Genomic DNA, 26,458 nt, shown 5'->3' with positions numbered 1-26,458 from the left:
CATTTGTCAGTGTTTCTTCCTGGTCTAAAATTCAAGCTGTTATTCCACCAGGAAATGGTTCTTATATTTTTAGACCACGTTTAAAGAAAACAATATTTTTAAAATAAAGATTGGTCTCATAATGAATAAATAGAATAGAAATGAAGAAATGTGAACTACTGCTTCGTTAAAAAAAAAGATGTAGATCATGACATGAGCTCAAATTTTAATTTAACTAATCTGTTACAATTTCACTGAATGTTCTAACCTGTGTACAAATTATTGTAGTAAATCTTAATTCAAAAATATATTTTGGGGCACATTTTCAGTAGGAGTCAGCAAGAATCAGATCAGATTTAACTTTTAGAAGTTTACATTTCCACTGATCAGATTGTTTAAGTGGAATGACATAATAAACAATGTTTGAATACACCATAAATGTTTATCACCATAACAAAACTTATTAGTCATTTAAGTCTAAATATTATCAAGATCACAAATGTGTTGTAAAGAAAATATAATTTAATTCCATAAGGTAAGAATTACAAAAAAGAAAATAACTTTTTTAAAAAAAGAAAGGAAGAGAGGGCTTCCCTGGTGGCGCAGTGGTTGAGAGTCCACCTGCCGATGCAGGGGACACGGGTTCGTGCCCCAGTCCAGGAAGATCCCACATGCCGCGGAGCGGCTGGGCCCGTGAGCCATGGCCGCTGGGCCTGTGCATCTGGAGCCTGTGCTCCGCAACAGGAGAGGCCACAACAGTGAGAGGCCGGTGTACCGCAAAAAAAAAAAAAAAAAAAAAAAAAAAAAAGAAAGGAAGAGAGAACATTATTTTTAAAAAGCATTCAAGTTTGTTCATCAACAGCCCCTATTAAAGAGGACAACAAAAGAAGAGACTTTGAGGAGAAGATGCAAGTTTCAGTTAAAACAGGAGGTGGAGAAAAAGCTCCAAGAAGAGACTGAGGCTACAGGGAAGCTTTCTGGTGGTAGAAGACATGGCATCAATCTGATCTCAGCTCTACAGCAGTGCACAGCATCATCCAGGGGATCACTGCCAGGGGTTCCAGGAAACCTGAGAGGCACCTGTTCCTGAGTGAAAGATGAAGTCTGCAGGCCCAGAAAAATCCCCGTTTCCCTTGTCTTCTCACTCACATTATCCATGGTGGCTCCTGACTCCTTAATCATCTTTATCAAACCTCCTCCCCTCTCAGCCTACATGCTAGTTTTTCTCAGAAAATCCCTCATCTCTATGTCAAAGAGCAAAAGGATGACATCTTAATGAAAACACGTCAGTGTCCTACCACGTGTCTAAAAGTTCTTGCATTTGTGCTCACTTTTCTTCCTTCTCTACAGCCACAATGGATGAGCGCTCCCTTCTCTTGTACTAGACACCAGCCTTTCTCATCTTCTTTTTTACTGTCCTACATCAGCTGTCTTTTTTAGCTTTTGGATCTTTAACTTCTCCCTCCGACCAATTCCTTTTCAGCCATATCAAAACATGCTCACTATACTCAGATTTTAGAGAGTTCTCCCCAAATTGGATTCTCCTTGATTCTTCTGTTCCCTCTACCAGTTACAATTCTTGAAAGAGATTTCTACCCTCACTGTCTCCACTTTCATTTATTCCTTTTGTTCATCAAACCAAGGCACACCTAATGACCTTCCCTAACTCATCACTACCACCACGCCCTGAAAGTCTTTTGGCATCTTTGCTGTCCAATAACAAAAGAGTTTTCTAATCATTATCTTAAGCAACCTCTCAATTTCATCTGATACTGTTAACCACATCCTCCCCCAAAGGCTCTCTTTCATACTTTTTCATGATATCATAAAGTGTTACTGCCATCCTTTTGCCTATTTCAGGCGCATTTGCAGGATTCTCTTCCTTTTCTATTTAAATAATGGGTTTCTTTGACACTGGGTTTCTAACCTACGCTGTCTTTTCTTTTCACTTTATAGCTGTGTTTATTCCAATTTTATCCTCTATAAACCACTAAATTTGCATTAAGAAACCACACAGACCACCAATTTGCATATTCAAAAAATAGGATTTGACACAATATTTAAAATACTTGTTAGTGGTACTAATGAGAAAAACTATAGCTTCATCAGTGAGATGAATGATATTGTTAAATCTCTATCAAATTATATATATTTATCAAGATGATGAATATATTCAGCTCTGTATCACTTTATATATTCAGTAAGTTTCTTTTCTTACTGTTTCCACTAAATGAGAAAATCATAGCTCATAATCATAAGTTAACAGAATGGGTGCCCATTTTGATTGTTATGGACAGTCAGGCCCAATATGAAACTAGAAATAATAGAGATATTTTTCTTTAAAATCTACTTTCAAATACTAATCAAATGCTAAGGTGGTTGATAAGCATATCACACTCAAAAGCAGATGGTAAAAAAAACTAAACTTGGAAAATAACATTAAAGCAAATAGTATAATACTCCTAAATAGCATTCATCTTGGAGAAGAGTTTCTTCAGCCTTCATTTCCAGGACCTGAATAAACTATATAGTGTTTTTGTGCAGATCAGAAAATGGCAGTCCCTCTGAGAGCATGATGTCCTGATAGTACCTGCATTTAAATTAAGAGTTCCCGCCCCTCACTTTGGTGAGACACAGCATAGATCAGGGTCCCCAGTCTTAGAAAGCAGCATGTAGACTGGATTTCAGCACCCATTCAATTCAGCTGTACAGAAACTACACAATCATATTCAGTTTCTGTCCTTTCAACAACTGGATATTTTTTTTCTCCAATAAATCTTTGGAAATGGTCAAACTCTTAATGCTTAGTGATTTGTACCACATTAAAAACCATGATATTCAAATCTTATAGGTATATATGCAGTGTATCCAAGACATGGAAAGCATCATTTGATGCATCATTTCAGCCAGTCACTTAAAATAATGGAAATGGTATATACAGAAAACATCAGTGCTATGAAAATATTATTTTTAATCGCACTCCTATTGGAAAAATGCATGACAGTGATCATCCCTACATAACTAGTACATCTCAACATTGGAAAGAAGGATGTTGAATTCAGAGATCACAATAAACGTATGTAATTCAGTAGCCTTACTTTGATAGTGTTTACAATTTTTTTCTATGTCTTTTTACACTGAATTCAGAACAGAAGCATATTTTTAATCCCACATTTCCCTATGAATAAGGGTACATTTGCGACACCTTTTCTGTTGTGACCAATGGCTCATTCTCTATTAATATATATACCACTGGTGGATTTTCTCCAAGTACCTTACAAATTAATCTTTAAGTAACAAAGAATCACTCTTCATAATGCATGGGCTTTCTCTGATAAAGAGAAGAAAATGTCATCATATACTTCTTTCATATACAGTCAACCCTCCATATACACTGGTTCCCCATTGTGGGTTCCACATCCCTGGATTCAACCAACAACAGATAGAAAACATTCAGAATTCCAAAAAGCAAAACTTGAATTTGCCCCACACTGGCAACTATTTACATAACATTTAAACTGCATTTAAAACTATTTACAGAGCATTTATATTGTATTAGGTATGACAAATAACCTAGAGATGGGAGATTTAAAGCATATGGGAGCATGTGCCTGGGTAATATGCAAATACTATGCCATTGTGTATAAAAGACTTGAGTATCCTAGCATTTGGTTTCTGTGGGGGGTCCTAGAACCAATCCCCTTCCGATACCCAGAGGCAACTATATAATTATGACAGATGTGCAAAGAGTTATTCATATGTTCCCTATACATGGTTAAATCCAAATAAACTGTGCAATACTTGCTATCTCATGTGAGAATAATCATGTTTCCACACTGCATTCCAGGGACATTATGGAACATCCTACAAATCCATTTAATAAAAGAATTTCACCAATTATGCTTTCCTGCCAATCATATTTTATTGAAGCTCATTTAAAATATTCAGTAGAATTCATATCTTACCTCCTTTAGCAACAAATATTCTAATTTTATTATAGGGAGAATTTAAACTGGTATGGGGAAAATGTGTTTAATTAACCAGAAAAATTGTTGCTCTTTGTTTAAAAATATCAATATATTTGACAGAACTGTACCACTATTAAAAAAAAAAAAAACCTTTCTGACAGAAAATATACTGGGAACAAATGAATAAACAGTTTAATTAAAATTATTGAGATATTTATTTCTGATCATCTATTTCTCTTCCAGATTCTTGTATAAAATTATCACATTCACTTCTTTCAGCACATACATATTCATCCTTTATATCCACATGAGAGCCCTACTTATAATTTACATTTAGAACAGCATTCTGAGTTTAAGTGTTTCTCTTACTGTTTTCACCTCCCATATGCTTCAATCAGCCATTTTTTTAGCCATCAATACATTTTTGTAAATTGGGAATATAATGCAAGAAAATAGCAACAATTAAACGTAAATTTAACAAGCAAAAGTAACATAAATGACACAAAATCAAATTGGTTAAGACAAGCTATATCCTGTTATCAAAACTATTAGCAAAGAAGAACTGACAAAGGCATTCCTGAAGTGCACGAATGACCTCTAGGAAAGAGACAATTAGAACCTAAAGGGATTTGTGTGAAAATCACAATTTTCTATTTCTAACTTGTAAAACTCATCTCAACAACACGGCTTGCTTTTTTTTTAAAGTGAAATTGTCAATCCATTACTGATTTAGAAGAATGCCTAGAGCTACCCATGCTTTAGACACAATATATGGAGAAACACAGCTCTATAGGTGATCTATCAGGCAATCATCCATGCCTATGACTTTCTCATTGAATCAGTAAAGAATCTCAACCACATGCTACCATTCAGATCAAATTCCTGACTAAAGGATCAACCCACCTGGTAATCATACACAGCACCATGATACAGTAGGACCAAAATTAATTTATCATGCCCTCTTGCTGTGTCCCTTTGTCTTCCCCAAACAAAATCCTGTTATCATCCCTTGTCTTGTATTTCAGTGACTGGGATCAAATTCCACTAAGTCACCAGAGCAAGGAACCCACTGTGATCTTTGACTTCTCTGTCTCCTTCACCCCCATAAGATGTAGTCATTCACCAACTCCTACTGAGTTCTACTCCTAATATTTATGAAAGCTGCCCCTTTCTCATCTTTCCTACTACCACAAGCATTTCCAGCACCAGCACTATTCACAATAGCCAAGACATGGAAACAACGCATATGTCCATCAACACATGAATGGATAAAATATGGTACATATATACAGTAGAATACTACTCAGCCATAAAAAAGAATGAAATAATGCCATTTGCAGCAGCATGGATGGACCTAGACATTATTACGCTAAGTGAAGTAAGTCAGACAAAAAGACAAATACTACGGAGGCTGGAGAAGATGGTGGAACAGAAAGACGCGGAGATCACCTTCCTCCCAAAAGATACATCAGAAATACATCTACACGTGGAACTGCTCCTATAGAACACCTACTGAGCAATGGCAAAAGACCTCAGACCTCCCAAAAGGCAACAAACTCCCACGTACCTGGGTAGGGCAAAGGAAAAAAGAAAAAAACAGAGACAAAAGAATAGGGACGGGACCTGCACCAGTGGGAGGGAGCCGTGAAGGAGGAAACGTTTCCACACACTAGAAGTCCCTTCGCGGGCGGAGACTGTGGGGGGGCGGAGGGGGAAGCATTGTAGCCACAGACGAAGAGTGCAGCAACGCAGATGCAGAGGGCAAAGCGGAGTGATGCCCGCACAGAGGATCGGTGCCGACCAGCACTCACCAGCCCGAGAGGATTGTCTGCTCTCCCGCAGGGGCAGGTGGGGGCTTGGGAGCTGAGGCTCGGGCTTCTGTCAGATCCCAGGGAGAGGACTGGGGTTGGTGGACTGAACACAGCCTGAAGGGGTTAGTGCACCACGGCTAGCAGGGAGGGAGTCCGGGAGAAGTTTGGAGCTGCTGAAGAGGCAAGAGACTTCTTCTTCCCTCTTTGTTTCCTGGTGCGCGAGGAGAGGGGATTAAGAGCGCCTCTACAAGGAGCTCCAGAGATGGCCGTGAGACGGGCGCGAGCCGCGGCTATTAGCGAGGACCCCAGAGACGGGCATGACATGCTAAGCCTCCTGCTGCAGTCACCAAAAAGCCTGTGTGCAAGCACAGCTCACTCTCCACACCTCCCCTCCCGAGAGCCTGTGCAGTCCGCCCCTGCCAAGGTCCCGTGATCCAGGGACAACTTCCCCAGGAGAACGCACGGCGCGCCTCAGGCTGGTGCAACGTCCCGCTGGCCTCTGCTGCCGTAGGCTCGCCCCGCACTCCGTGGCCTCCATCCTCTCCGCCTGAGTGAGCCACAGCCCCCGAATCAGCTGATCCTTTAACTCAGTCCAGTCTGAGCGAAGAACAGACGCCCTCAGGCGACCTACAAACAAAGGCGGGGCCAAATACAAAACAACCCCTTGGAGGTGTGCAAACAAAGAACAGAAAGGGAAATCTCTCCCAGCAGCCTCAGGAGCAGCAGATTAAAGCTCCACAATGAACCTGATGTACCCTGCATCTGTAGAATACCTGAACAGACAAAGAATCATCCCATATTGAGGAGGTGGACTTTGGGAGCAAGATAGATTATTTTTTCCCCTTTTCCTCTTTTTGTGTGTATGTGTATGCTTCTGTGTGAGATTTTCTCTGTATAGCTTTGCTTTCACCATTTGTCCTAGGGTTCTGAACGTCTGGGTTTTTTTTTTTTTTTTTTTTAACTTAAAAAAATTTTTTTCTTAATAATTATATTTTATTTTTTGTTTAATAACTTTATTTTATTTTATCTTACTATTTTACTTTATCCTCTTTCTTTCCTTCTATCCTTCTCTCTCTCTCTCACTCTCTCCCTCCCTCTCTCTCTTTTCTTTCTTCCCCTTCCTTCCTTCCTTCCTTTCTTCCTTTCTTTCTATTTTTCTCCCTTTTATTCTGAGCCACGTGGATGAAAGGCTCTTGGTGCTCCAGCCAGGCATCAGGGCTGTGCCACTGACGTGGGAGAGCCAACTTCAGGACACTGGTCCACAAGAGACCTCCCAGCTCCACGGTATATCAAACGGCGAAAATCTCCCAGAGATCTCCATCTTAACGCCAAGACCAAGCTCGACTCAACGACCAGCAAGCTACAGCGCTGGACACCCTATGCCAAACAATTAGCAAGACAGGAACACGACCCCACCCATTAACACAGAGGCTGCCTAAAATCATAATAACTCCACAGACACCTCAAAACACACCACCAGACGTGGACCTGCCCACAAGAAAGACAGGATCTAGCCTCATCCACCAGAACACAGGCACTAGTCCCCTCCACCAGGAAACCTACACAACCCACTGAACCAACCTTCGCCACTGGGGAGAGACACCAAAAACAATGGGAATTACGAACCTGCAGCCTGCGAAAAGGAGACCCCAAACACAGTAAGATAAGCAAAGTGAGAAGACAGAAAAAAACACAGCAGATGAAGGAGCAAGGTAAACACCCATCAGACCTAACAAAAGAAGAGGAAATAGGCAGTCTACCTGAAAAAGAATTCAAAATAATGATAGTGAAGATGATCCCAAACCTTCGAAATAGAATAGAGAAAATGCAAGAAACATTTAACAAGGACCTAGAAGAACTAAACAGCAAACAAGAAACAATGAACAACACAATAAATGAAATTAAAAATACTCTAGAAGGGATCAATAGCAGAATAACTGAGGCAGAAGAACGGATAAGTGACCTGGAAGATAAAACAGTGGAAATAATTACTGCAGAACAGAATAAAGAAAAAAGAATGAAAAGAACTGAGGACCGTCTCACAGACCTCTGGGACAACATTAAATGCAGCAACATTCGAATTATAGGGGTTCCAGAAGAAGAAGAGAAAAAGAAAGAGACTGAGAAAATATTTGAAGAGATTGTAGTTGACAACTTCCCTAATATGGAAAAGGAAATAGTTAATCAAGTTCAGGAAGCAGAGAGAGTCCCATACAGGATAAATCTAAGGAGATACACGCCAAGACACATATTAATCAAACTGTCAAAAATTAAATACAAAGAAAATATATTACAAGCAGCAAGGGAAAACCAACAAATAACACACAAGGGAATCCCCATAAGGTTAACAGCTGATCTTTCAGCAGAAACTCTGCAAGCCAGAAGGGACTGGCAAAACATACTTAAAGTGATGAAGGAGAAAAACCTACAACCAAGATTACTCTACCCAGCAAGGATCTCATTCAGATTTGATGGAGAACTTAAAACCTTTACAGACAAGCAAAAGCTGAGAGAGTTCAGCGCCACCAAACCAGCTTTACAACAAATGCTAAAGGAACTTCTCTAGGCAAGAAACACAAGAGAAGGAAAAGACCTACAATAACGAACCCAAACCAATTAAAAAAATGGGAATAGGAACATACATATCGATAATTACCTTAAATGTAAATAGACTAAATTCTCCCAGCAAAAAACACAGAGTGGCTGAATGGATACAAAAACAAGACCCGTATATATGCTGTCTACAAGAGACCCACTTCAGACCTAGGGACACACACAGACTGAAAGTAAGGGGATGGAACATGATATTCCATGCAAATGGAAACCAGAAGAAAGTTGGAGTAGCAATTCTCATATCAGACAAAATAGACTTTAAAATAAAGACTATTAGAAGAGACAAAGAAGGACACTACATAATGATCAAGGGATCAATCCAAGAAGAAGATTTAACAATTGTAACTATTTATGCACCCAACATAGGAGCACCTCAATACATAAGGCAAACACTAACAGCCATAAAAGGGGAAATTGACAGTAACACAATCATAGTAGGGGACGTTAACACCCCACGTTCACCAATGGACAGATCATCCAAAATCAAAATAAATAAGGAAACACAAGCTTTAAATGATACATTAAACAAGATGGACTTAATTGATATTTATAGGCCATTCCATCGAAAAACAACAGAATACACATTTTTCTCAAGTGAGAACTAGAACTAGAACAAAAAATTTCACAATTTGAATGGAAACACAAAACACCCTTACCTAGGGGTAAGATGGGAATAAAGACAGACCTACTAGAGCATGGACTTGAGGATATGGGGAGGGGGAAGGGTAAGCTGTGACAAACTGAGAGAGTGGCATGGACATATATACACTACCAAATGTAAAACAGAGAGCTAGTGGGAAGCAGCCGCATAGCACAGGGAGATCAGCTCGGTGCTTTGTGACCACCTAGAGGGGTGGGATAGGGAGGGTGGGAGGGAGGGAGACGCAAGAGGGAGGAGATATGGGGATATATGTATATGTATAACTGATTCACTTTGTTATAAAGCAGAAACTAACAAACCCTGTAAAGCAATTATACTCCAATAAAGATGTTAAAAAATAAATACATAAATGAAAAGCCTACATACTGTAGGATTCCGTCAATATTATATTCTGGAAAAGGCAAAACTCTAGGGGGAGTAAAAAGTTCAGAGTTGTTAGGGGCTCAAAGTGAGGTTTTGAGGGATGGACAGGTGGAGCACGGGAGAGTTTTAGGGCAGTGAAACTCTTCTGCATGATGCTCTGTTGGGGAGTAGATGACGTCATGCCTTTCACAACCACTATAGAACTATAAAGCACAAAAAGTGAAATGTGTAATAAACAGTGGACAATAGTCAATAATAATGTATCACTATTAGTTGATCAATTATAACAAATGAACTTGCATCCATTGAATGAACTTGCATCCATTGTACCAACACAAGATGTTAATAATAGGAGAATCGGGCTTCCCTGGTGGCGCAGTGGTTGAGAGTCCGCCTGCCGGTGCAGGGGACATGGGTTCGTGCCCCGGTCCAGGAAGATTCCACATGCCGCGGAGCGGCTGGGCCAGTGAGCCATGGCTGCTGGGCCTGCGCGTCCGGAGCCTGTGCTCCGCAACGGGAGAGGCCACAACAGTGAGAGGCCCGCATACCGCAAAAAAAAAAAAAAATAGGAGAATCTAACTGGAAGAAGAGAGTGGCTGTATGGGAACTCTTTGCATTATCTGCTTAACTTTCTGTAGTCTGAATCTGTTCTTTAAAAAAGTCTATTAATTTAAAAACTAGAAAAAAATCTAGACAAGAACACATAGCCAGTACAGAGCTATATACAACAATACCAAATAAATAAGAGTCATGAATAACGAAAAGCAAAAGATAGCAATGCTAATAATTTGATCCTCTAATTAAAACGCTAAGGGAATAGGCACAGAAAATAGTCAAACATATAAGGAACTTCAGAAACCTGGTGGAAAAAAGATCACCACAGCGAAATCAAGAGACTGGCCGGAAACAAAATCAACAATTCCTTAGATCATGTTAATAGAAAATACACCAGGAGCTTCAAGATGGCGAAAGAGTAAGACACAGAGATCACCTTCCACCCACAAATACATCAGAAATACAACTACACGTGGAACAACTCCTACAGAACATTTACTGAACGCTGGCAGAAGACCTCAGACCTCCCAAAAGGAAAGAAAATCCCCATGTACCTGAGGAGGGCAAAAGAAGGAAGAAAAAACAGAGACCAAAGAATAGGGATGGGACCTGCAGCAGTGGGAGGGAGCTGTGAAGGAGGAAACCTTTCCACACACTAGGAAGCCCCTTCGCGGGCAGACACCTTGGGTGGCGGAGGGGGAAGCTTCGGAACCACGGAGGACAGCCCAGCAACAGGGGTGTGGAGGGGGCAAAGCTCAGAGATTTCCGCACAGAGGATCGGTGCTAACCAGCACTCACCAGCCCGAGAGGCTTGCCTGCTCAACTGCCGGGGCAGGTGGGGGCTGGGAGCTGAGGCTTGGGCTTCGGAGGTCGGATCCCAGGGAGAGGACTGGGGTTGGCTGGGTAAACACAGCCTGAAGGGGGGCTAGTGTGCCACAGCTAGCCGGGACGGAGTCTGGGAAAAAGTCTGGAGATGCCAAAGAGACAAGAGACATTTTCTTGCCTCTTTGTTTCCTGGTGCGCGAGGAGAGGGGATTCAGAGCGCCGCTTAAAGGAGCTTCAGAGACGGGGGCAAGCTGCTGCTATCAACACAGACCCCAGAGATGGGCACGAGACACTAAGGCCACTGCTGCAGCCACCACAGAGCCTGTGTGCAAGCACAGGTCACTCTCCACACCTCCCCTCCCGGGAGCCTGTGCAGCCTGCCACTGCCAGGGTCCCGTGATCCAGGGACAACTTCCCCGGGAGAACGCACGGCGTGCCTCAGGCTGGTGCAACATCACGCCAGCTGCTTCCGCCGCAGGATCGCCCCGAAATCCGTACTCCTCCCTCCCACCGGCTTGAGTGAGCCAGAGCACCCGAGTCAGCTGCTCCTTTAACCCCGTCCTGTCTGAGCGAGGAACAGACGGCTCGAGGCGACCTACATGCAAAAGCGGGTCCAAATCCAAAGCTGAACACCGGGAGCTGTGTGAACAAAGAAGAGAAAAGGAAATCCCTCCCAGAAGCCTCATGAGCAGCAGATTGAATCTCCACAATCAACTTGACGTACCCTGCATCTGTGGAATACCTGAATAGACAACAAATCATCCCAAATTGAGGAGGTGGACTTTGGGAGCAACGATATATATATTTATTTTTCCCTTTCTCTCTTTTTTGTGAGTGTGTAAGTGTATGCTTCTGTGTATGATTTTGTCTGTAGAGCTTTGCTTTTACCATTTGTCCCAGGGTTCTCTCCATTTTTTTTCTTTTTATTACTTAAAAAATTATTTTTTAATAAGCATTTCTTATTTTAATAACTTTCTTTTATTTGAATTTACTTTACGTAACCTTCTTTTTTCTTTCCTTGTTTTTTTCCTCCCTTTTATTCTGAGCTCTGAGGAGGACAGGCTCTTGGTTCTCCAGCCAGGCGTCAGGTCTGTGACACTGAGGTGACAGACCCAAGTTCAGGACACTGGTCCACAAGAGACCTCCCAGCTCCACGGTATATCAAACGGCAAAAATTTCCCAGAGATCTCCATCTCAACGCCAAGACCCAGCTCCACTCAACGACCAGCAAGCTACTGTGCTGGACACACCATGCCAAACAGCTAGCAAGACAGGAACACAACCCCATCCATTAGCACAGAGGCTGCCGAAAATCATAATAAGTCCACAGACACCCCAAAACACACCACCAGATGTGAACCTGCCCACCAGAAAGACAAGATCCAGCCTCATCCACCAGAACACAGGCACTAGTCCCCTCCACCAGGAAGCCTACACAACCCACTGAACCAATCTTAGCCACTGGGGACAGACACCAAAAACAACGGGAACTACGAACCTGCAGCCTGTGAAAAGGAGCCCCCAAACACACTAAATTAAGCAAAATGAGAAGACAGAAAAACACACAGCAGATGAAGGAGCAAGGCAAAAATCCACCAGACCTAACAAGTGAAGAGGAAATAGGCAGTCTACCTGAAAAAGAATTCAGAATAATGATAGTAAAGATGATCCAAAATCTTGGAAACAGTATGGAGAAAATACAAGAAACGTTTGACAAGGACCTGGAAGAACTAAAGAAAAACAAACAGTGATGAACAGCACAATAAATGAAATTGAAAATTCTCTAGAAGGGATCAATAGCAGAATAACTGGGGCAGGAGAACGGATAAGTGACCTGGAAGATAAAATAGTGGAAATAACTACTGCAGAGCCGAGTGAAGAAAAAAGAATGAAAAGAATTGAGGACAGTCTCAGAGACCTCTGGGACAACATTAAACGCACCAACATTTGGAATTCCCTAGTGACGCAGTGGTTAAGAATCCACCTGCCAACACAGGGGACACCGGTTCAAGCCCTGGTCCAGGAAGATCCCACATACCGCAGAGTAACTAAGCCCGAGTGCCACAACTACTGAGCGTGCGCTCTAGAGCTTGCGCGCCACAACTACTGAGCCTGTGCGCCACAACTACGGAAGCCCACACGCCTAGAGCCCACTATCCACAACAAGAGAAGCTACCGCAATGAGAAGCACACACACTGCAATGAAGAGCATCCCCCGCTGGCCGCAACTAGAGAAAGCCTGCACTCAGCAACAAAGACCCAATGCGGCCAAAAATAAATAAATAAAATAAATAAATTTACAAATACAAAACAAGAAACAACAACAAAAAACACAGCAACATTCAAATTATAGGGGTCCCAGAAGAAGATGAGAAAAAGAAAGGGATTGAGAAAATATTTGAAGAGATTATGGTTGAAAACTTCCCTATTATGGGAAAGGAAATAGTTAATCAAGTCCAGGAAGCACAGAGAGTCCCATACAGGATAAATCCAAGGAGGTACACGCCAAGACACGTATTAATCAAACTATCAAAAATTAAATACAAAGAATAAATATTAAAAGCAGCAAGGGAAAAACAACAAATAACACATAAGGGAATCCCCATAAGGTTAACAGCCGATCTCTCAGCAGAATCTCAGCAAGCCAGAAGGCAGTGGCAGGACATATTTAAAATGATGAAGGAGAAAAACCTACAACCAAGATTACTCTACCCAACAAGGGTCTCATTCAGTTTTGATGGAGAAATTAAAACCTTTACAGACAACCAAAAGCTAAGAGAATTCAGCACCACCAAACCAGCTTTACAACAAATGCTAAAGGAACTTCCCTAGGCAGGAAACACAAGAGAAGGAAAAGACCTACAATAATAAACCCAAAACAATTAAGAAAATGGGAACAGGAACATACATATCGATAATTACCTTAAATGTAAGGGGACTAAATGCTCCAACCAAAAGATATAGATGGGCTGAATGGATACAGAAACAAGACCCGTATATATGCTGTCTACAAGAGACCCACCTCGGACCCAGGGACACATACAGACTGAAAGGGAGGGGATGGAAAAAGATATTCCATGCAAATGGAAATCAAAAGAAAGCTGGAGTAGCAGTTCTCATTTCAGACACAACAGACTTTAAAACATAGACTATTACAGGAGACAAGGAAGGACACTACACAATGATCAAGGGATCAATCCAAGAAGAAGATATAACAATTGTAACTATTTATGCACCCAACATAGGAGCACCTCAATACATAAGGCAAATACTAACAGCCATAAAAGGGGAAAGCGACAGCAACGCAATCATAGTAGGGGACTTTCACACCCCACTGTCACCAATGGACAGAGCATCCAAAATGAAAATAAATAAGGAAACGCAAGCTTTAAATGATACATTAAACAAGGTGGACTTAATTGATATTTATAGGACGTTCCATCCAAAAACAACAGAATACACATTCCTCTCAAGTGCTCATGGAACATTCTCCAGGATAGTTCATATCTTGGGTCACAAATCAAGCCTTGGTAAATTTAAGAAAACTGAAATCGTATCACGTATCTTTTCCGACCACAACACTATGAGATTAGATATCAATTACAGGAAAAAATCTGTAAGAAATACAAACACATGGAGGCTAAACAACACACTACTTAGTAACCAAGAGATCACTGAAGAAATCAAAGAGGAAATCAAAAAATACCTAGACACAAATGACAATGAAACACGATGACCCAAACCCTATGGGATGCAGCAAAAGCAGTTCTAAGAGGGAAGTTTGCAGCAATACAATCCTACCTCAAGAAACAAGAGAAATCTCAAATAAACAACCTAACCTTACACCTAAAGCAATTAGAGAGAGAAAACAAAAAAAGTCCAAAGTTAGCAGAAGGAAAGATATCATAAAGATCAGATCAGAAATAAATGAAAAAGAAATGAAGGAAACGATAGCAAAAATCAATAAAACTAAAACCTGGTTCTTTGAGAAGATAAACAAAATTGATAAACCATTAGCCAGACTTATCAACAAGAAAAGGTAGAAGCCTCAAATCAATAGAATTAGAAATGGAAAAGGGAAAGTAACAACTGACACGGCAGAAATACAAAGGATCATTAGAGATAACTACAAGCAACTCTATGCCAATAAAATGAACAACCTGGAAGAAATGGACAAATTCTTCGAAATGCACAAACTTGTGAGACTGAACCAGGAAGAAATAAAAAATATGAACAGACCAATCACAAGCACCGAAATTGAAACTGTGATTAAAAATCTTCCAACAAACAAAAGCCCAGGAACAGATGGCTTCACAGGCGAATTCTATCAAACATTTAGAGAAGAGCTAACACCCATCCTTCTCAAACTCTTCCAAAATATAGCAGAGGGAGGAACACTCCCAAGCTCATTCTATGAGGTCACCATCACTCTGATACCAAAACCAGACAAAGACATCACAAAGAAAGAAAACTGCAGGCCAATATCACTGATGAACATAGCCGCAAAACTCCTCAACAAAATACTAGCAAACAGAGTCCAACAGCACATTAAAAGGATCATACACTATGATCAAGAGGGGTTTATCCCAGGAATGCAAGGATTCTTCAATATACGCAAATCAATCAACGTGATACACCATATTAACAAATGGAAGGAGAAAACCCAGATGATCATCTCAATAGATGCAGAAAAAGCTTTCAACAAAATTCAACACCCATTTATGATAAAAACCCTGCAGAAAGCAGGCATACAGGGAATTTTCCTCAACCTATTAAAGGCCATATATGACAAACCCACAGCCACCATCATCCTCAAGGGTGAAAAACTGAAACCATTTCCACTAAGATCGGAAACAAGACAAGGTTGCCCACTCGCACAACTATTATTCAACATAGTTTTGGAAGTTTTAGCCACAGCAATCAGAGAAGAAAAAGAAATAAAAGGAATCCAAATTGGAAAAGAAGAAGTAAAGCTGTCACTGTTTGCAGATGACATGATACTATACATAGAGAATCCTAAAGATGCTACCAGAAAACTACTAGAGCTACTCAATGAATCTGGTAAAGTAGCAGGATACAAAATTAATGCACACAAATCTCTTGCATTCCTATACACTAATGATGAAAAATCTGAAAGTGAAGCTAAGAAAACACTCCCATTCACCACTGCAACAAAAAGAATAAAATATCTAGGAATAAACCTACCTAAGGAGACAAAAGACCTGTATGCAGAAAAGTATAAGACACTGATGAAAGAAATTAAAGATGATACAACTAGATGGAGAGATATACCATGTTCTTGGATCAGAAGAATCAACATTGTGAAAATGACTCTACTACCCAAAGCAATCTACAGATTCAATGCAATCCCTATCAAACTACCACTGGCATTTTTCACAGAACTAGAACAAAAAATTTCACAGTATATATGGAAACACAAAAGACCATGAATAGCCAAAGCAATCTTGAGAAAGAAAAATGGAGCTGGAAGAATCAGGCTCCCTGACTTTAGACTACACGACAAAGCTACAGTGATCAAGACAGTATGGTACTGGCACAGAAACACAAATATACATCAATGGAACAGGATAGAAAGTCCAGAGATAAACCCACGCACATATGGTCACCTTATCTTTCATAAAGGAGGCAAGACTATACAGTGGAGAAAAGACAGCCTCTTCAATAAGTGGTGCTGGGAAAACTGGACAGCTACATTAAAAGAATGAAATTAGAACGCTCCCTAACACCATACACAAAAATAAACTCAAAATGCATTGAAGACCTAAATGTAAGGCCAGACACCATCAACCTCTTAGAGGAAAACGTAGGCAGAACACTCTATGACATAAATCACAGCAAGGTCCTTTTTCACCCACCTCCTAGAGAAATGGAAATAAAAACAAAAATAAACAAATGGGACCTAATGAACCTTAAAAGCTTTTGCACAGCAAAGGAAACCATAAACAAGACGAAAAGACAACCCTCAGAATGGGAGAAAATATTTGCAAATGAAGCAACTGACGAAGGATTAATGTCCAAAACATACAAGCAACTCATGCAGCTCAATATGAAAAAAATAAACAACCCAATCCAAACATAGGCAGAAGACCTAAATAGACATTTCTCCAAAGAAGACATACAGATTGCCAACAGACACTTGAAAGAATGCTCAATATCATTAATCATTAGAGAAATGCAAATCAAAACTACAATGAGATATCATCTCACACTGGGCAGAATGGCCATCATCAAAAAATCTACAAACAGTAAATGCTGGAGAGGGTGTGGAGAAAAGGGAACCCTCTTGCACCGTTGGTGGGAATGTAAATTGATACAGCCACTATGGAGAACAGTATGGACGTTCATGAAAAAACTAAAACTAGAACTACCATACGACCCAGCAATCCCAGTACTGGGCATATACCCTGAGAAAACCATAATTCAAAAAGAGTCATGTACCAAAATGTTCATTGCAGCTCTATTTACAATAGCCAGGACATGAAAGCAACCTAAGTGTCCATCAACAGATGAATGGATAAAGAAGATGTGGCACATATATACAATGGGATATTACTCAGCCATAAAAAGGAACGAAACTGAGGTATTTGTAGCGAGGTGGATGGACCTACAGACTGTCATACAGAGTGAAGTAAGTCAGAAAGAGAAAAGCAAATACCATATGCTAACACATATACATGGAATCTAAGGAAAAAAAAAAAAAAAACATGGTCACAAAGAACCTAGGGGCAACACGGGAATAAAAATGCAGACCTACTAGAGAATGGACTTGAGGATACGGGGTGGGGCAAGGGTAAGCTGGGACAAAGTGAGAGAGTGGCATGGACATATATACACTACCAAACGTAAAACAGATAGCTAGTGGGAAGCAGCTGCATAGCACAGGGAGATCAGCTCATTGCTTTGTGACCACCTAGAGTGGTAGGATAGGGAGGGTGGGAGGGAGGGAGATGCAAGAGGGAGGAGATATGGGGATATATGTATATGTATAACTGATTCACTTTGTTATAAAGCAGAAACTAACACACCGTTGTAAAGCAATTATACTCCAATAAAGATGTTAAAAAAAAAATCAAAAAGAGACAAGAAAATACACCATAGACAAAAGCAACGATATAAAAACATATCTAGAAAGAAGCCATACAAATATGTATATAATCTACATGGAGGCCACAATAAGAATTTCCTGATTGACTTAGGAAAAAAAAGTCTCAACCAGAATAGTATGTTATGTGTATACGTGAGGCACAGATATTGTAAGAATATCGATTATCCTTAATTCATTTACAGATTTAGTACCTTATCCATACCAGCTGATGACAATCAAACGTGGGCTACTGTTTCCTGTACCCAAAGTCAACCATGGAAAAATTACAGAAGGAACAAAGAAAAAACATTAACAAAAGCAAAAACACAAAACTAAATAATCCCTGAGGGACAATAAGTCTCCACTGAACTGGAACCTGAGTGTGGGCAGGTAGGGGGATGCCCTGAATTGGAGACAGGTCTGTAGCCTGCAGGAGAGACAGATGACAGGATTGATTAGAGAAAAGCCTTTAACTTTGAGCCCTTGATTCTTCTACTGTGCTCTGGGACCATGAATCTCTACTACTTCACTGAAGGAATCTGAGGTAGCATTTCAGAGCCCGCATGCCAGGAGCATGGCACACCAAAGATTGCGCTGGATGTGGCAGTATGGTCCACAGGCTGTGAAATAACCATCTGAAACTTTCTTAGTGCATGACAGCTGGCCTTTTTAAATGATCATCTTAATAGACTATCACACACAGACTAAAAGAGAAAAGCAAGTAACACAGTAGTTGTACAAAAGGACAGAAATTCATTTCTGAACTTTTGGGCAATGTCCCTGATGTCAACAAAGAGAGACCACAGTGAGAACTCTCAGGCTAAGGCACCCCTTCACTAACTCCTCTGGGATTCTGTGGGGCATGGCTGGGGACAGGGATGGATTCATACCAGAGAAGGAAGGAATTGCAGGCCCTGCCAGCAGTCGATGTGAGGACCGTGAGTGAGACCTGACGGGCTCCAAACCACAGAAGAGAGTCTCGCCTCCTTTCCCCTCAGCTCATCTTACCTGCAGCAGCCATCTCTGGGAGGCTCCAGGCAGAAGTGTCCAGATGAGATGTGCCTGCACTTCACACCAGCAGTCTCAGGGAGTTGATGTCTTTGATGTGAGGCCTTGGCCTCAGGTCAGCACACGGCAGGTAGCCCAGCACCTACAGGGAGTCAAGAGAAGACACTGAGAGAGGATTGAGAGCAGCATCCGCCATAGAAGAGGGGGCCCCAAAGAGCCCTCACTGTCAGTCTCGGGGGACCCAGGCATGGCTGTGAGGCTCAGGGCCCCAGATACTTCTGGCTGGGGGTGCCGACATAAATGAGAGCCAAGCTGTGACGCCTGCTGACTCAGCTCAGCAGAGGGAAAAGTCCCAGGACCTACCAAGAGTCAATGAAAGGCCCTCGTGCCAGGTCTGCGGGAAGCTCCCCCGGAAGCACCCCCCCACCGCCCACCCCCTCCGCCCCACCCCTGCCGTCCTCCTGGAGCCCAGATGCGCATGACCGGAAGTCACGTCCTCCAAGCCGCGCTGTGGGGGCGAGGCCATTTTTGAGAGCTGAGGTCCGGCGAGGGTGAGCCGCGGGAGGAGTGCCACGTCTCGTCAGGTGTCAAGGTGTGAGGTGACCCCAGTTAGAAGTGCGGGGACACGCCCCCGACACCCCCAATCCCCATTCCCTCCGAAAAGAGGCGGCCACACAGGCCCCGCCCACCCCGCCCCTGCTCTCGGCCCCAGAGGCTCGGGCCTGGCTGTTAGGCCCGAAGTCCATCCGCTTCCCCCGCGGGGTCTCGGGCAAAGGAAGGCCTCGCTCTGAGGCTGCTGGACCCTGGCTCAGCTCAGTAGAGGGAGCGCCCCAGGCCCTGTGGAGTGAAGGACGGGACCCTCGTGGGGACCGAGGGGCTCCACACCCCAGAATGGCGGCCACGCGGACCCCGCCCCTGACGTCGGCCTGGGAGCCTCCGGGCAAGTCTAAAGACTGAGGGGCTCCCTCAGTGTGAACGCGGACGGACGGACAGACGCGGGAGACCCAGGGAGGAGGGGGCCTTGTCCTGAGGGGCTGGCCGCAGGTCAGCAGAGGGAGGATTTCCAGGGCACGGGAGGAGTCAGGGCGTGGACCATCCTCCCCGTCGCAAGGGCACCTCAGAACCCCTCCCCTGTTGTCAGCCGCTTCCTTCTGGCCACACACGGAGGAGGGAGGGCTGCTGTCTGAGAGGGGAGGTGCAGGCCAGCAGAAGGCGCGTCCCTAAGCACTCCCAAGAGTCAGCCCAAGTCCCTGAGGGCCAGTGGGGCCGCCAGCCACAGGGCCTCGACCTGTCTGCCGCACGCTGCAGGCCTGGTAAAACTCTGCCACATGCGGCCGCGTGGTCACCCTCACTGCCTCCGAATGAGACTCAAGGAGGTGCCGGCACTGGTGCGAGCAGATGGCCCTCGGGGCAAGAGAGGAGCTCCAGGCTGCACCGGCCGTCCAGGGAGGACCCCGAGTGAGGACTAAGGGAGTCACCCACGCCGAAGAGAAGGGACAAGAGAGAATATGGCCCGTCCCCTCCTGTCAACCCTTAGACTCCCAAGAAAGGACTGTCAGGCTGAGACTGCCCGTAATTTCCTCTGCCAGGTCCAAGGGAGGTTAGAGCGTTGTTCTGAAGGGGCAGCCACCAGGCAGAAGGGAGGGTCCCAGGACCCTTCGGTGGTGGGCTGAACGCTCCCTCCTTTCCTCCTCCTGGGTGTCATGGAAGATGGTGGTGTCAACTTCAGAGCAGCAGAGGGGAGGGGGTGGGGATGTCTTGCCAACAACTGTCATCCTGACTCTGAATGGGAACCGTGGAGACCTACCTCCCCTGCCAGCCCCCACTGTCACCCCCGTACCGCCCAGGCAGGGCTGGCTGGCTGTGCCCCAAGGCTCACTCTACCGTCCTCCACAGGGGTCTCAGGGGACAGGCTGAGCAGAAGAACAGGAGCCCTGTGGGTCCTCGAGCAGTGCCCTCCAGGACCCTGCAGAGGCGGCCTTGGTTAAAGCCAGGGAGGAATGTCCCTGCTGAAGGTGCTCACAGCATCTCCTTGTCCCTCCCCCAGGTGCCCTCGTTGCCTGCCTTCCTGCGCACACTCCCGCCTGCTGGCCCTGACCTGTGTCATCATGCCTCGGGGCCGGAGGAACAAGCGCCATGGCCGCAAGAAACGCCACCAGGCCCGGGGGGAGACTCAGAGTCTCAAGGGTGCCCAGGCCACTGAGGAGGCGGCGGCGGCGGCGGCAGAAGAGATACAAGAGTCGCCGTCTTCCCCCGCTTCTGTTTCTCGGGATACTTCCCCGAGCTCCCCTGCTGCTGGCACTCACCAGGAGCCTCAGGGAGCCCCAGCCACTACCTCTCGTGATGAAGGGGTTTCATGCCCAGGATCTGAAGAGGGTGCCCAGAGCCAAGATGAGAAAAGTGCAGGTACCTCCCAGGCAGCACCTTCCATTCACAGCAGTTGCAGAGATCCTCTGATCAGGAAGGTCAGAATGTTGGTGCACTTCCTGCTGGAGAAGTACCACACGAAGGAGCCCATCCCGCAGGCAGCACTGCTGAAGGCTGTCAACAGGAAGTACCAGAAGCACTTCCCTGAGATCCTCAGCAGAGCCTCACAGATCATGGAGGTGGTCTTTGGCCTCGAGCTGAAGGATGTCGACCCCAGCAATCACTCCTACGCCCTCATCAGCAAGATGGCCCTCCCCAGCGAGGGAAGTCCGAGTGATGAGTCGGGGCCTCCCACGTCCGGTCTCCTGATGGTTCTCCTGAGCACGATCTTCAAGAAGGGCAACCGTGCCACCGAGGAGGAGATCTGGGAATTCCTCAGTGAGTTGGGCTTGTATGCTGGGAGGAGGCACTGGATCTTCGGGGAGCCCAGGAGGCTCATCAGCAAAGATTTCGTGCAGCAGAAGTACCTGACGTACCGCCAGGTGCCCAACAGCGATCCTCCGCGCTATGAGTTCCTGTGGGGCCCGAGAGCCCACGCTGAAACCAGCAAGATGAAAGTGCTGGAGTTTATGGCCAAGTCCACTGGTACCGTCCCCAGTGCCTTCCCAGATCTCTATGAGGAAGCTCTGAAAGATGAGGAAGAGAGAGCAGCAGTGAGAGCCGCAACCAGGGCTGCAGCTGTTGCTGAGGGCAGAGCCCCTTCCAGGGCCAAAGCCCGCAGCTCCTCCCACATGTAGGGAGGGAGGCCGCCGGCAGTTTGCTCTCTTTGTTTTGGAAGTGCAGAGTAGTAGGGGTGGAGGGAACAAAGTATAGATCTTATTTACCTTCCTGTTTTAAACTAGTAACTTCTATATATTATTGATTGATTGATTTAGGTTTTTTCAAATGTTTTTTTCTTGTAATAGATAGTGTGTTTTCTTAAGAATAGGAATTCGTGAATGACATTGCTTGCATATCTATTGCTGTCTAAAGAATTCTAAAGTTACAGTTTTGGTATATGTAAAACAAATTCACGAACCATCTATATTTTCTGTATGATCCAGAAGTAGAAAACATGGCACTGCAATAGAGATTTTCATGGAAATGTGAAAGGCGACCACAGAAAATATTTAGAAACAGAAAATGGAGAAAACAGAGAGTAAAAGCCATTTAACTCGTGGTTTGCCTTACTTCGTTTAAACTTTCTTTTGGTAGAAATAAAAGATACTTTGACTGATTTAGCTCATTTGTGAGTATTTGTTTGTTTTGCCCTAGTGCACTGCATATTCTCTGCTACCTACTGGATTAAAAATAAACTCTGATGGGAGGGTGGTATTTTGGGGGTTCATAATAATCATATCAAAACTGCCATTCATCAAAAACCCAATATTGCTTAATGAGTATGCCACTGCTTTACACGTAGTACATAACATTCCAAAATTCACGCAGGATAGGATTTAGCAGACTCCCTTTATAGGTGAATAACTTGCAGATTTCTCAAGTTCACAAGGCTGATTTAAGTGACCTTGCTGGGTCTAGTCCCCTGGTCTGGAATAGTCTAGAGCCTACACTCTTACACTCCTCCCAGCCTAAGTCAGACCTTACGTCTTTTAATTCATTTTTCTTCTCACCACTCCAAAATGTATCTCATGGGATAAAAGGGGCCCTGTTCCCAAAGCACTGTTCTGGAATACTGTAATAGTAACGCTGAATAAGTGAATGGTATGAATAAAAAAAAGTTTTCCGGTGACAATGGGGTCTTCTACATATGCAATGTCAGATACCCTGAAAAGATCAGCATCTCCTCATTTACTCTTCAAGTTTCTCAGGGACATAAAAGCCTTGGTTTAAGAGCTGTGTCCTCAGGTCAGTGGAGGGAGGAGTCCCAGCCTCTGATCGTTACTCAAGGTGAGGACCTTAGAACAGAAGGGGGCCCCACAAAGTCTACCCTTTCTCCCTTGTGTGGCCATGCGCAGAGCTGTCTGTCTGAAGGTACCCCTTCTTTTCCTCCGGGGCAAGGGTGGAGAGGTTCTCAGGGAGGTGAGTTCCTTGGTCTTGTGGCAGCATCTCCAATTCTGCCCAAGTAGGAGATCCTAACAGGCCTTAATTTGCTTCAGAGTGAGGACACTGGGTGCTGATGAGTGGATTCCCCATAACAAAGGGGACCACACAGAGGCCCCCGGCAGGGGTAGCCAGGGAATAGGTCTCTTATCTCCCCTTCTGGTGTCTCAGGAAGGTGAAAGCCTTGGCCTGAGGCTGGCAGACAGACAGTAGGGAGGGTGGAGTCCCATATGCTACCTGAAGTCAAGGTAAGAAAACAGAGTTAGGACTGAGGGGCCACTGACTCCAGAAGAGTGGGGCCTTGTAAAGTCCTGCTCCTCAGAAGACCCCAACAGCTTTGGACAGATCTGGTTCATCCTGACTTCCAATTCAGAATTCCCAAGAAGGTAATGCCTTTGTTCTGAGGAGCACAGCTTCAGGGGAGTGGAGGGTGGAGTCCTGGGTCTGGTCAGGCATCACGATGAGGACCCTGAATGAGGAGCAAGAGGACCACTCACTCCAGAACAGAGGAGAATGCAGAGTCCCGCCCCTGAGGTCAGCCCCAGGAGGCCCAGGACAAAGCTTTCTGGCTGACCTGCCCCCTCTTTCCACTGGGGGTTGTCTCGGGGAGGCGAGGGCCTTGGTCTATGGGGAACAGCCTCACTCAGTAGAGACTGGAAATCTAGTGACTCTAAATGAGGATAAAGGGACTTCACCTAGAGCAGAGCCCTGCCACTGGATACCTCCCCTCGGCAAATCCAGGAATGTTGGCATGATGCGCCCCACACCTTTCCTTTTAGAGCGTCTCAGGTAGATGAGGCACTTGGTCCCAGGGGCCAGCCTCAGGGGAGCACAGGGAGGAATTCCAGGTCATGCCAAGAGTCGAGCAGAGGACCATGAGGACTGAGGGAACCACCCAAGTCATAAAAGCGGGGACGCCACAGAATCCCTCCCTTACTGTCGGCCAGGAGTGACCACAGGCAGTCATGCCCACGTGAGGCAACCCTCACATCCTCCTAGGTGGTCTCAGGGAAGTAAAGGCTGTAGTATGAGAGCACAGGCCTCTCTAGGTCACGGGAAGAGCCAGCGTAAGGACTCCGAGTGAGGACCAAGGGGAACGCCCAACCGAAAAGAGACAGGAACAAACACATAGCCCCACCACCCTTCCGGCCCGGGGAAGCCCCAGGCAGGTGTAGTTCCATGTGTCACCCACTTGCCTCCGGCTCTGGAGGACTCAGGTCAGTAGAGGGGAGAGTCCCAGATCCTGACAGAGTGAGGACTATTGAGGTCACAAACCCCAGAAGAGCGGAGCCCAGGGAATCTTGCCCTCTGTGTTAGTCCTCAGAAGCCCCTCAGAAATAGCTGTGGCTACACGTGGCCTACTCTGACTTCTACTTCTGGGGACTCAGGGTGGTGAGGACTTTGCTCCGAGGCTGGCTGACTCAGCACAGGGGAAATTTCCAGGTTGTGCTAGGAGTTGGGGTGAGGACCTAAGGCTGGAGTGGAGCATGAAAACCATAACAATAGGGGCAGCACATCATCTCTCCCCTGCTGTCAGTCCTGGGAGACGCCTGGAGATATGTCAGGCCGAGCAGAGGCAACCCTTAACTCCTCCCAGGGTGACAGAGAAGTGGGGACAGTAATAGGTGAAGAGAGGGAGAAATTATAGGTCTTCCCAGGAGTCAAACCGAGGAAGGGCCTGAGTGAGGACCAGCGCGGCCAAGCATAGTAAGGCCTGGATCTGCCGGCCCCAGCGTCCTGCCTTCAGAGACCACAGGTAGACGTGGGACATTAGGCTACCCTCACTTTCTTCTGTTGGCTCTCAGAGAGCGGTGGGCCTTTCTATGAGCACATGTCCTCAGGTAAAGAGACAGGAGCCACAGGCCTTCCCAGGAGTCAAACTGAGAACACTGAGTGACGACTAAGGGGAACATGCCCCACCCGCTGAGCTGTGGGGACGACAAAGAGTCTAGCCTTGCCCCTGCTTTCAGCACTTGAAGGCTCAGGACAGGGCACATATATACAATGGAATATTACTCAGCCATAAAAAGAAACGAAATTGAGCCATTTGTAATTAGGTGGATGGACCTAGAGTCTGTCATACAGAGTGAAGTAAGTCAGAAAGAGAAAGACAAATACCGTATGCTAACACATATATAAGGAATTTAAGAAAAATAAATGTCATGAAGAGCCTAGGGGTAAGACAGGAATAAAGACACAGAGCTACTAGAGAATGGACTTGAGGATATGGGGTGGGAGAAAGGTAAGCTGTGACAAAGCGAGAGAGAGGCATGGACATATATACACTACCAAACGTAAGGTAGATAGCTAGTGGGAAGCAGCCGCATAGCACAGGGAGATCAGCTCAGTGCTTTGTGACCGCCTGGAGGGGTGGGATAGGGAGGGTGGAAGGGAAGTTGACGCAAGAGGGAAGAGATATGGGAACATATGTATATGTATAACTGATTCACTTTGTTATAAAGCAGAAACTAACACACCATTGTAAGGCAATCATACTCCAATAAAGATGTAAAAAAAAAAAAAAAGGGTCATGTACCAAAATGTGCATTGCAGCTCTATTTACAATAGCCAGGACATGGAAGCAACCTAAGTGTCCATCAACATATGAATGGATAAAGAAGATGTGGCACATATATATAATGGAATATTACTCAGCCATAAAAAGAAACAAAATTGAGTTATCTGTAGTGAGGTGGATGCACCTAGAGTCTGTCATACAGAGTGAAGTAAATCAGAAAGAGAAAAACAAATACCGTATGCTAACACATATATATGGAATCTAAGAAAGAAAAAAAAAGGTCATGAAGGTCCTAGGGGTGAGACAGGAATAAAGACACAGACCTAGTAGAGAATGGACTTCAAGATATGGGGAGGGGGAAGGGTAAGCTGTGACAAAGTGAGAGAGTGGCATGGACATATATACACTACCAAACGTAAAATAGATAGCTAGTGGGAAGCAGCCGCATAGCACAGGGAGATTAGCTCAGTGCTTTGTGGCCACCTAGAGGGGTGGGATAGGGATGGTGGGAGGGAGGGAGACGCAAGAGGGAAAAGATATGGGAACATGTGTATATGTATAACTGATTCCCTTTGTTATAAAGCA

At 44.6% G+C, this 26,458-nt stretch overlaps 2 protein-coding genes across 2 annotated transcripts in view; one reads left to right on the top strand and one right to left on the bottom strand.

The window, feature by feature from the left end:
* The window catches only part of CFAP47 (cilia and flagella associated protein 47), a gene marked incomplete at both ends in the record, with an annotated part of 513,170 nt that overhangs the window by 258,828 nt on the left and 227,884 nt on the right, over positions 1-26,458 (bottom strand).
* LOC309839421 (melanoma-associated antigen B4-like) lies at positions 20,997-22,052 on the top strand (the record flags this gene model as incomplete). Its single annotated transcript, XM_082681182.1, has 1 exon — positions 20,997-22,052. The coding sequence occupies one exon, from the start codon at positions 20,997-20,999 to the stop codon at positions 22,050-22,052; it is 1,056 nt and encodes a 351-aa protein (XP_082537308.1).

The sequence above is a fragment of the Grampus griseus genome, assembly GCF_964374135.1.
Source record: "Grampus griseus genome assembly, chromosome: X".
NCBI classification, from domain to species: Eukaryota; Metazoa; Chordata; class Mammalia; order Artiodactyla; family Delphinidae; genus Grampus; species Grampus griseus.
Note: the sequence above shows the minus strand (reverse complement) of the source record. Positions and strands in the feature narration are given on the sequence as shown.